Source organism: Salvelinus alpinus, chromosome 8 (assembly GCF_045679555.1).
Source record: "Salvelinus alpinus chromosome 8, SLU_Salpinus.1, whole genome shotgun sequence".
Lineage (NCBI taxonomy): Eukaryota > Metazoa > Chordata > Actinopteri > Salmoniformes > Salmonidae > Salvelinus > Salvelinus alpinus.
This window is the reverse complement of record NC_092093.1, coordinates 27,007,098-27,019,918: the sequence shown is the minus strand read 5'-3', so window position 1 is coordinate 27,019,918 and position 12,821 is coordinate 27,007,098. Positions and strand designations below refer to the sequence as shown.

General features: G+C 42.0%; 1 protein-coding gene across 2 annotated transcripts in view; it reads right to left on the bottom strand.

The window, feature by feature from the left end:
• Positions 1–12,176, bottom strand: part of LOC139582817 (potassium channel subfamily K member 2-like) — a 52,756-nt gene extending 40,580 nt beyond the window's left edge. Inside the window, exons 1-3 of one of the 2 annotated variants that reach the window (XM_071413177.1) lie at positions 11,567–12,176; positions 6,271–6,590; positions 1,094–1,211 (exon numbers count right to left, since the gene is read on the bottom strand). In XM_071413177.1, coding sequence (XP_071269278.1) covers positions 1,094–1,211; positions 6,271–6,590; position 11,567 — 439 coding nt within the window. In that variant the 5' untranslated portion in view covers positions 11,568–12,176. The other variant, XM_071413176.1, reaches the window with a different exon arrangement.
• Positions 12,177–12,821: the final 645 nt, after the last annotated feature.

The window sequence follows — 12,821 nt, the reverse complement described above, 5'->3', positions numbered from 1 at the left end:
GGATGTTTTTCATTGGCAGGGACTGGGAAACTGGTCAGAATTGAAGGAATGATGGATGGCGCTAAATACAGTGAAATTCTTGACGGAAACCTGTTTCAGAGATTTGAGAAGGGGGACAATGACCCTAAGCATACTGCAAAAGCAACACTCAAGTGGTTTAAGGGGAAACATTTAAATGTCTTGGAATGGCCTAGTCAAAGCCCAGACCTCAATCCAATTGAGAATCTGGATATCATAAGGTGAATGCACCAATTTGTAAGTCGCTCTGGATAAGAGCGTCTGCTAAATGACTTAAATGTAATGTAAATGTATGACTTAAAGATTGCTGTACACCAGCGGAACCCATCCAACTTGAAGGAGCTGGAGCAGTTTTGCCTTGAAGAATGGGCAAAAATCCCAGTGGCTAGATGTGCTAAGCTTATAGAGAGATACTCCAAGAGACTTGCAGCTGTAATAGCTCTACAAAGTATTGACTTTGGTGGGGTGAATAGTTATGCACGCTCAAGTTTTCAGTTTTTTTTGTCGTATTTCTTGTTTGTTCCACAATAAAAAATATTTTGCATCTTCAAAGTGGTATACATGTTGTGTAAATCAAATGATACAAACCCCCCCAAAATCCATTTTAATTCCAGGTTGTAAGGCAACAAAATAGGAAAAACGCCAAGGGGGGTGAATACTTTTGCAAGCCACTGTATACAGTAAATATATATATATATATATATATATACTGTATATATACACACACATCTAAAAAGTAAAATAATGGAATTAAGAAATATTAGGATGAGCAATGTCGGAGTCCGGAGTATACATATACAGTATATACAGTGTATAACTGCACTGTTAGAGCTAGGAACACAAACATTTTGTTACACCCGCAATAACATCTGCTCAATATGTGTATGCAACCAATACAATTTAATTTTATTTGGATATTCTGATTGATTTATTATGAAAGTACCACTGCTTTAACAGCCTGGCTGAAGGTTACCAGTCGAAAAATGTATATAGCGTTGACACAGCATTGATAACATATAAGTCTGGCTGATGGTTGATTATGGATCAGAGAGTACTGATTATTGATCAAACTCACCAATAGTGGTGATGACAGTGCCAGCGAAGAAAAAGGAGGAGCTTAGGTCCCACAGACTTGTCTGATTGGATGAGTTTGCTGATGGGTTGACGCCCGCTCTGATGGCAGAGATCACTTGCTGAGGAGACAGAGAACAGCAGTTTAGGGTTAAGGGTCACACACATACTTACACAAACATTAATATAAACACACTCCACTCAAGTAGGATAATACCTCCTAATGTGTGTGTGTGTGTGTCTGCATGCATTATTGCGTTTGTGTATGTGTACAGTAGAGCACATGTGTGTGCAGGATCTGGTGTGCACGTGTGTGCATGAGTCTGCTCTTATGGTAGATGCACCACATGCTGGGAAACAAGCCTTTTCATTCTGCATTCAATCACTACCAGAGCCGCCTCTTCCTGCACTCAGACTACACGCTGCGCATATGGCCCCGCAGCCGCTTGTGTGTGTGCGTGTGTGTGTGTGTGTGTGTGTGTGTGTGTGTGTGTGTGTGTGTGTGTGTGTGTGTGTGTGTGTGTGTGTGTGTGTGTGTGTGTGTGTGTGTGTTAGCTGTGACTGGAAACTCCCAGTAGTTTTTGTGCGTGACTGTCCTGTCAGATCCCAGCCTGTTGCATAAGGAATAGAGCAGCAGAGTGTAAACTCACTCAGAACACTAGTCTTATCTCAGGAGAGATAGAGAGGGAAGTCATCTGATGGAGACAGAACACACACACACACACACACACACACACACACACACACACACACACACACACACACACACACACACACACACAGACAGACAGACAGACAGACAGACAGACAGAAATTTAGAGGATCTAAGGAGAATGTGCTGTCGGGTGAGAAATTGTGGTCATGCATAGGTTGAGCTAAAGTCAAAGCTTTGTCAAGCACACTCACAACTCCTTCAGACGTCCATAACGTTTCAGCCAGCACCAGTGGAGTCAGAGCATGCTTCATCCCCTATAATCCCCCTAAAACAGCTCGAAATGTTAGATGGCGACAATACTCTGTAATCCTAACATATCTCATTAGTGGGTTTAGCCCTGCTCTAACAAACATGTCTGGACATCCTTGTGTGTGTCCAGGAGGGAAATACCACTGTAACAAACACAGAGGAAACCAGAGGGATTAACGAACGCCCAGTCACTGATAATCCATGGGCATCCATGTGTCCCAGAGCAAACATAGAAAGACAAGTGGAGTCTAAACACAGCTCTACTGCTTCCATACCAGTCCCGTTAACCAATCAATAACTTAAATAAACATCAATCTGAGTCTTTTGAGAGTTGGAGCCTTAAATGCTGCTTTTGTTGGATTAAATGGATTTTGTCATTATGTGTCCTAGAGCGGGTATTCTCAAACTTAGTTGTACTAAGGCACTGTCCTGCAGAAAGAGTCATAGCAGAAAGACAAAAGAAAGAAAAAGGAGACAATTTGGTGAGCTGGTGGAAATCATTAGGACTTCAGATGAAATGTTTGATCTGATTTAAGTCCTTCACAGGCACATTGGGAGGTTTCTTTCATCTCCCACATTCTATGATTGCCTGCTTGCAATCATATCACATTCATCTCAAATCTGATTTTATCTGAGATGTGCACTTGAATAAATAAATTAAGGTGACATAACTGCAAAGCAGGCAGGAAGCATGCAGCTAGACCAGGGACTCTGTGTTCCATTGCTATTATTATGTACTGTAGCATTAAAGCCAGGCCACACACCCCAGCATAGGAAACAGCACAGAGCACTGTCCATGGTCCTGATCCTTCACAATCAGCACCTACACAGGCTAGGCTGCATGCTAGGCTACACACCACACACAAACACTTTGTAACAGGAGTTTAACCCAATGAGTCTCACTGACTTCTAACCCATTTTAAACATTGTGTGTTTGAGCGACAGACTTATGGGTTGTACCATTGGATTTGTATATTTCTTCTGCATCCATATATATCAGATATTAGTCTGTGTAAGTAATGGGGGCTGAGCTACAGTGGTGTTTGTGAGACAAGGGCAGATCCGGGAAGGGCTCACAAGCTACACAAGAGGCGTTAGAAGCTAAGGGGTTCTTCTACATAGAAGATCATAAGAAATCCCAGGACATAGTATCTATAATACTGTAATAAGCTCACATAGTTGCTGTCTCAAACTCCAAACTCCACACAGTTGTCACTGACTAGTTGGATATTAATTTCCTGGTGAGCAAACAATTTCTGCACTTACAGTATTCACATAAATTAATAAATACATTTTACAATAAATCTCATGAATGCTATTCATGTCAAATAGTTTTGTGTTCTACTTGAAGCCCTGATTGTCCTGAAAATAAAATGGTAAAACACTTCATTGTGAGGCTAAATATAAGGGCTGGACATGCAGATAAATGAAAATCTGATATTTGCTGGAGTCTCGGGTGTCGGGACTGAGGTCGTTCCACGAAATGTGTGCCTTTTGCATTCCTTTGATATTTTAAAGTGGAACTGACAGCGTTTTAGCAACATGAAAACTTATTAAAATCGGTTCATATACATCCCCAGGAAGAATATAACACTTTAGTTGTATTTTACATTTTCTGACAAGCGCGCACATAGATGTGGTGATTTTCACGTTTTCATAAATTCTAAGAATGTTTGGTGAATTAGTATACTAAGGCATTTGTGAAAATTCTACAGCAATATATAGTGGGAAATCGGACGTGAGTTTGGACAATTAATAGACACTGCAGTAAATAAAACCTAAAAAAACATCTGTCTTGTCCAGGACCGGAGTCTACGCAGACCGGTGCGCCATAGCCAATCAGAGCTACAATAGGCCTTTATGCAGACAAGCCATTTGCCATCACTCACTTTGAACTGAACTGTGTGTTTACAGGCAGTAGCAACAGCGTGATTTTAGACCATTAAAACACATTCGCCAAAAGTCACAAAATACACCTGGATGGAATTCTGCAAATATGTAAATACACCTGGAGTACTCTTATATTTGGGAACTTTACAGTCCTATGAAATGGTAGGTTTATCTCTTATGCACATCAACAACAACAAGACCAACAACTAATGCTAGCCAGAACAAGATGAACTAAAATCTATTGAAGGAACATTAGATAAGCCCTCTCAAACTTTTTCAGCTTGGTGGCAGTCAAAATTGCACTGAAAAACGATGGGGAATTGTAGCCTACTTATCCTTCTGCAGCTTGCAGCCAATGCATGCTTGTCCCAACCAAGCACCCAAGCTAACTGGCTAAAGTTGACTAGCTTGCTTACTATAGTATTTTTTAAATTAACATTTTGATATGGGAAAACTTGTTTTTTAGTTCAACATGTGCTATTTATGACAGAATGTTAAAATTAGGTGAAATCAGACGTTTTTTTTCACCAAGTTACACATCTCTAAAGGCACCGAACTGGTGGAACAACCCAGCTACTACTACCCCAGTGACTTTCAGTAGAGTAGCAACTGGGTTGGTGCAAAGTCAAGGAGCTGTCTGCTTCAATTCATCACTGTGAATGAAGGGGAGACAAAACTTTCAATTAAATTCTGCCTAACCCAAACTGTTACTGCTGAATGTGATTAGAGCGGTGTTATAGTGTGATGTTAAAAGAGCTGAGATGGCATATTAATGTAGGGAGGGAGGGCGGGGTTGTGGCATGGTTGATGGAGTGGAGGAGCAGGAGCATGTGACAGGTGAGAGATAAGGGAGGATAGTGCTGTGACTACGGTGGGTAGACATTATCTACACTCTTAGAAAAAAGGGTTCTTTGGTTGTCCCCATAGGAGAACCCTTTTTGGTTCAAGTAAGAACCTTTTTTGATCCAGGTAGAACTGTTCTGGGTTCCATTTAGCATAGCATCCACTCTGATATGCCTGCTGGCTCCATCTCTCTGGATGTCTGTCTCCTCTCTGTCTCCCAGCAAAGGCATGCAGAGATATTAATGCACATATTAATGCAGTGTTTTAGCATTCACTTCCAGTTGTTCTCACTCTAACCCTGTGGAGTCATACAATGGGGATAAGAAGAGGCCCACAATGGAATGCTTTTCTGTTGGCATTAACAAATGTGTCTTCCTCCTCGTCGCCGCTACGCTGGAATCCCCCCTCGGCCGGGCTTTCAATAACACACACGCTTTTAATTACTCCCTTCGAGGGAATGTCTCTGTTCATTCATCTAGCGAGGTGGAGAGCCAGGGGCTCTGGAATACTGAGAGCTTGGTAAAAGGTGTGAGTGAGAGTGAGAGTGAGAGAGAGAGAGAGAGAGTGAGAGTGAGAGAGTCACGATGTGTGTATGAAAGCAGTGCATATTAAAGAGAGGTGTGGGAAAGTGGAGGGACTATGTGTTTGTGATAGAAAAGAGTGTTTGTGTATTAATAAATCATCCGAGTAGTCAGGTAGTGCCTGGCACTAACCCCACTGAAGGCCCTACTGGAGTGGTGCAACAGCTAACTAATGTCTACTAATGGAAGGAGCCACCATCGCTGTGGAGTTTCCCACTTAGGGAGGCTTAGCGAGAGCGAAGTCATGTTCCTTACCTCCTACTCCCCTCATAAAACCATCCTGATCTCACAAGCTTACATTCTGTTTAGCGAAACAGAATGAAAGCTTGCGAGATCAGGATGGTTCGTATGAGGCTAACTTCCCACCCCCATTCAAGCCTCAAACAGTTTGGCTTCAATAAAGTTCAGTTGAAAGTTATTTTGATGTCACAAGCCCCCAGCTGTTGTGTTCAGTGTGCTTTTATGCTCCGTCTACAAAACAAAATCTATCAGGAAACACAGCGCAGGCTCAAACATTAATGGCATTATTACTCTACTCAAACATTAGCAGGTGTTCACATCAGCAAAGTGTCTATTACCCCAGATTGATAAGCCATGGTAGCCAGCCAGGTGGGTGCCACAGCATTGGTAGTAGTGGGAGATTTTGTCAGTGATCTCTATTATGGATAGACAATAGCAAGTGATCACTTCGGCTAGGGTGTTCCTCTAAAAGGGTAAGTCTTTTTCCTCAATCACACTCCAGCAAAAAGGAACATAAATTGAAACCATTATCATTCATTACTGTATGTAAACACTAGCACATCAGCTAGGGGCATTTTTCCCAGGAAATAATCCAGTGTTTTTCGTACTATAACTTTAGTCTACACAGTAGCTCTGTGGACAGGATGTAGAGTCTTGACCCACCTTGACGAGGTCCTCCAGTTCGGAGGAGTTGACACAGGCGTGCAGCGACAGGAAGTCCAGTTTCTCGGCCAGGATGGCCAGCTTCTGTTGGCTCTCGTGGGGTTGCTCCAGCGCCCGGAACACCAGGGCTCCCACAATAAGGTAGAGCACCACCAGGAAGAAGATGACTGATACCGTCTTCCACCTCATGACGGTGAAGCGCATGGTGTCGTACTCGTCCTCGGGGGAGTTCAGGACCACCGGCTTGGCAGCCGAGAAGGAGAGGCGGGGCTTGGAGTTGTGAGCGGCAGACTTTGGGTCAAGGAGATCAGGTGGGGCCACTGTAGGAGCGGAATCATTACCATTGGCTGTTAACTGGGATGTCAATAATCATTGGTCATTGATGACTTTGTTGTGGCATCTCTTGTAAACCCATCTCTCTAATGAAAAGGTTTACTTCATTTAACTGATAAACTGGTAAATTAAAGTTCTGTCACGCCCTGATCTGTTTCACCTGTAATTGTGCTTGTCTCCACTCCCTCCAGGTGTCGCCCATCTTCCCCTCTGTGGATTTATACCTGTGTTTTCTGTCTGTCTGTTCCAGTTTGTCTTGTTTGTCAAGCTTACCAGTATTTGTCCTGTCAGCTCCAGTCTTTTCTCATCCTCCTGGTTTTTGACCCTTGCCTGTCCTGACCCTGTACCTGCCCGCCTGACCACTCTGCCTGTCCCTGACCCTGAGCCTGCCTGCCGTCCTGTACCTTTGCTCCTACTCTGGATTATCAACCCCCGCCTGCCTTGACTGGTCGTTTGCCTGCCCCTGATGTTACAATAAACACTGTTACTTCACACAGTTTGCACTTGGGTCTTACCTTGATACCTGATAAGTTCAATATTTTGTGTTAAGCCTTAGCTAAAGATGCAACAACAGCATTATTACATTATGGTGATGGAACTAATCATAAGATAAAAGTGATTATGTAGGCTACTTAAACCATATTTGCAATTGCAAATTGCAATCATCTATGGCCTTAGCAGTACTCAGACATGAATGCAGGTGCAGGAGGACATCTCCCAAGATAGGTGATGTGAATCACGTAAATTCCGGTTGAAGGACAACTGCTTGTTGTTAGATGTTCACGACCTTGATAAAAAAAATATTTTACGCCTCCCGTTTCTATTTTCTCTCAATTGTTTCAACAATCCTAGTAACAAAGTCCGGTTACACACCAGTTTTATTATTGCACTATCTTACATCAGATTTTAGAACTTGTAGCTTTTTAGGCTAGGTTACACTCTTTCCTGCATCCTGATCTACTAGACTACCTGTGAGTTGCACCTTAGAACATTTGACCTGTCAACGAAGATAATCCCATTTGTGTTATCGATATCCAGCTAGTACATCAATTGGTATAGCTGCTTTTAGCAACGGTAGTATTTACACACTAGCGTTGCTGGAAATTAGCTTGCATAAAAAGTAATAGTCCGCCGGAAGCCAGAAGTTAACAAAAATTCAGTTTAAACTTGCTCTGTCGATTGTCTGTAGGTTTGGTACTTATGCAGGGGGGAATTTGAGAAAAAAAACATCTAATGGAACGTATAATTAAACAAAATGTACAAATGTGTCTGTTGTAGACCCATGCTGTTCCTCAGTGAGGCCAGTTCCTCTCTGCTTACCTCATATCAAAATAAAAGTCCCACACAAGTTCTTGTTTTTTTTGTGCAGGTATGGTACACATGCAGGAATTGTATTTTGACATTAGCTAAGCAGAGAGGAAGTGGGTCTACAACAGACCCACATTTGGAAAGTCTGTTTAATAGAGCTCGCCAGCTTGTAATCCTCAAACCAAAAAATGTGTTACCTCTGGATGGTTCAGCCATTCCTATGGGGAAAATGAATGGGGAAAGAATATGGTTTTGGGATAAACGCCGAAAATAAGGTCTGAAAATAACACAGGCTTATTAGATAATATCAGTCAGTTAACATGACCTTTATAAATAATGAAGCCTATGTGCTTTGTGTGTTTTTTTATGTGTTTTTCAACTTTTACCCTTCTTCTCCCCAATTTCGTGATATCTAATTGGTAGTTACAGTATTGTCCCATTGCTGCAACTCCCCTACAGACTTGGGAGAAGCAAAGTTCGAGAGCCATGCGTCCTCCGAAACACGACCCTGTCAAGCCGCAATGCTTTTTGACACACAGCCGCTCCAACGTGTCAGAGGAAACATCATCCAGCTGGCAACTGGGGTCAGCTTGCAGGTGCCCTGCCCGCCACAAGGAGTCGCTAGAGCACGATGGGACAAGGAAATCCCGGCCGGCCAAACCCGCGGAGGGATCAGCGAGCGGAGCTGGGTCTACGCCCCGAACCGGAGCCGCCACCGAGGCTAGATGCCCACCCGGACCCTCCCCCATAGAGTAGGTTTTGCGGCTGGAGTCCGCACCTTTGGGGGGGGGGGGGGGGTACTGTCACGCCCTGACCTTAGAGCCTTTTTATTTCTCTATTTGGTTAGGTTAGGGTGTGATTTGGGTGGGCATTCTAGTTTTTCTATTTCTTTGTTGGCCGGGTATGGTTCCCAATCAGAGGCAGCTGTATATCGTTGTCTCTGATTGGGGATCATACTTAGGCAGCCTTTTTGCCACCTTTAGTTTGTGGGATCTTGTTTGTGTGTAGTTGCTTTCTGCACTGCATGTAGCTTCACGTTCGGTTGTAGTTTATTGTTTTTTCCGTGTTCATCAAATAAAATGATGTACGCGTACAACGCTGCATTTTGGTCTGATTCTTCCGTCAACGAACGTGACAGGTAGACTCCGAAACACGACCCTGCCAAGCCGCACTGCTTCTTGACACACAGCCGCACCAACGTGTCAGAGGAAACACCATAGATGCAGAAAGTACACAACATAGTGGATACATTTCTGCAGCAATTAAGAGCGTTGAAGCGCTAGGCTCAACTTCTCCAATGTTTTGGTGCCCTGGCTACCACATTGTGAACAGCGTGAAGCAAACCTGTGCCCATGCGCAGATACTGTGTGTGACTGTGTGAGACTGAAGTCTTGCATCTCATGGTGCTACTCATGGCAATGTCATTTCACTGAGTCTACCTTTAACTTCTAGCTGACCATCTTGTTTTTTTGCAAGCTAATTCCTAGCAATGCTAGTGTGTAAATATAAGTGTTGCTAAAAGGGACGGTTGAGCTAACGTAGGCTAATGCGATTAGCATAAGGTTGTAAGTAACAAGAACGTTTCCCAGGACATAGACATATCTGATATGGTCAGAAAGCTTAAATTCTTGTTAATCTAACTGCACTGTCCAATTTACAGTAGCTATTACAGTGAACGAATACCATGCTATTGTTTGAGGAGAGTGCACAGTTTTGAACATGAAAAGTTATTAATAAACAAATTAGGCACATTTGGGCAGTCTTGATACAAAAGTTTGAACAGAAATACAATGGTTCATTGGATCACACTAAAACTTTGCACATACACTGCTGCCATCTAGTGGCCAATATCTAAATTGCACCTGGGCTGGAATAATACATTATGGACTTTCTCTTGCAATTCAAAAATGATGGTACAAAAAAAACGGTTGGTTTTTTCTTTGTATTATCTTTTACCAGATCTAATGTGTTATATTCTCCTACATTCCTTTCACATTTCCACAAACTTCAGTGTTTCCTTTCAAATGATACAAAGAAAATGCCTATCCTTGCTTCATGGCTTGAGCTACAGGCATTTAGATTTGGGTATGTAATTTTAGGCAAAACATTTAAAAAGGGGGCCGATCCTTAATTAATAACAAAACAAATCAATGTTCTAATGGCATTGCTTTGCTATCTAATGGCATTGGTTTGCTAGGAGTACATTTTACTTTAAATGTTTTGTCATTTAGCAGACGCTTTTATCCAGAGTGACTTACAATTAGTATACTTTCCAGGTTATTTACATCTATGCCATTCCCCATCCCTGAAAGTGTCAACCCTTAATCGAAACGTTAACATTCACACCTCGGCACAGTTTCAGTAAAAAACTGAGGGATGGGGCTGGAGAAATGCAACCATTATCAAATCTATAGACTATGCTATGGATGCAAGGATTGACCACCCATTATATCAAAATTATAGTTGTAACTATGTTTTTAGGCCATACAGTGGTTGTTTGGATTTAGATTGTTTACAAACATTTGAGTAAAACAGGTTTAGGCCTATATTTTGGGTTCTGACGGGGTATGACAGTTGGACTAGGCTCATGAGGCATGTATGCCTTATATTCTTCAAGACTCAATGAGTATATAATTAATTTATACGTCCAAAAATGGTTGTAGCAACTAAAGATCGCCCCATTCAATTTAAATTGAACAATTGACATAAACAAATGCATTTACCATATTATAAAATGTATCAGAAGGACATTACCAAAGATAAACTTGCTCTATTTCTGAAGAAGAAGGATTGTCTCACTGTAATTCGTGACAGAAAAGGACCTAGGCCCACTGTAATGTCAAAAAATGTAACATTAGAAGAAGAAAAAAATGAAAAGCAAAGATTGAAACAAGGGCATCATCTGTATTGTGCATCAAATGTGGTTTCGCCATTATTAACAAATACGCCCATGCATTTTTAATCTCTTGTTAAATTAAACATCCTCAATTTCACACAAGGCAGACAACCCGATAACAAGCGTTACGAGTCTGTATTAATACATAACGACAAGGTTTTTCAAAGGAACAAGGAAAACGTCTCTTGGCGATTGTAGCCTATACTGTAGGCTATTATCTCGTGAATAAAATGAATTATCTACTTGTCATAATGGTTTCCCACTCATGCATATGGTAGTTTGATGCGTTTAAGATTTTAGAAAAGCACCCAATGACGTCCGTTGTGCACAACTAACTATCCACTTGATGTTTTGAGTTTGAGTCGTTTTTAATCGGTTAACTGTCTCTATTGCATATGGTTAAAATCGAATAGGTCCATTGAATAGAATAATAGGCTACGCATTGAATAACCCAGATTTTCTCATTGTCAAATAATTGTCTGCCAAAACAAAACTAAACAATAGAACAACACCAAACACTGGACACGCGAAAGGACACCACCAATTGTTTCACTGTACCTGGGCATGGTCTTTTCCTCCAAAGCAACGGTTTTCTGAATAATACTAAACGATCTGAGAAAGGCACCGTAGACTGGCCAGCTGGTGGGAGTGAGTCACGCAACATGCGATTTGAATATCAGCCCACCGTAGGCTACAGTAGTCTAGCCTAGGCTACTTATCATGCGTCTGAATTTCAAAATGAGTGGGTATCGCACTTACTTCTTCTCTACCAAATGTCCTTTTCTTGCAGTTCCTCATCGGCAGAGATTTCCAAATGTAGGCCTAAATATCTTACTGTTTTAAATTCTCCTCTCTCCGTGATGAGAGCTCGGTGCATCAAGGGTCGCAATTCTCCACATGGTTTTGGGGAGGCGTACTTCCCACATAAAAGTCTTCTTACTCTCTCCTCTCGTCTTGGTTCAGTTTATAATCTCCCAATTAAATATTTGTCAGTACGCTGCGTTACCATTTAATGGTGCGTGAAACCATAGCGGGAGATCGGAGAGGAACACATGGTTCCAAGAAATCCGTCCAGTTCTTTCCAAACATAGTGCCCGGGGAAGAACGCATAGGTCCCTTTCAGATGATGTGCTTACACTGGCGAGCGGCTGCGTGGCAGATGCACTTCAGTTTGGATGTGCCAAACTGAACTAACTCGTGTGGGGTTATAATAAAGACGGGCGCTCACAATTCTAGCGTGCTGGAGTTCGAACCCACGTGAGAACGCACAGACTCAAAGACAGGTTCGTTATCTGAAAAATGTATAGTATGAAAGTTATTTTGTGTTCTTCATCCCTTTGAAGAGCTGAATTGCACCCTCGTACTGGTCTTTCTGCCTTGCCTGTATCCTTCTCTGTGGCGTCTACTGTGTCCATCAAAGGCACAAAATCCTACAGTATCAGTTAGGATGTGCTGTGTTCCTCCCTCCTCCTTCAGTAATGCTGGGTAAAAGGTCACATTACTTATTCAACATTGGTTTCTATCTATTCATTGCATGTTCTATGTTATGGAGGGCTAATGTAGGCCAAAGTACATTACTTAATCAGAGGTTATCGCCCTAACACTTCATTTTGACATTCTGTCATATATGTATTTTCTGTTTATGTCTATGGCCAGCTGGTCTTAATGGTTAGTGATGGAGTAAGACAGGTTCACATCTGGGAGGATGTGTGTGTTTCTTAATCATTCTGCACATAACTCAGCTTCACTAACTTCACACCCTTTATCTCTCATGGTCTCTAAGAGCCTGCACAGACATACCTGTCAAAATGTTTTGTTTTTGCATTGTGCTTGAAAAACAGGCACAGTTATGGTGTTGTCCCCCCAGATATGGTTCTTGGCTCTCTTTCTGGTCTATTTGAACAACCCTGACTTAGTAAGTATTATCTTGTAGTCTATGTCAGGTGCATAGGCCTAATCTTGTATTATCTGTTTGGGAAAATTTCACAGATATTGTCTCTGGTTCAATTCAAAA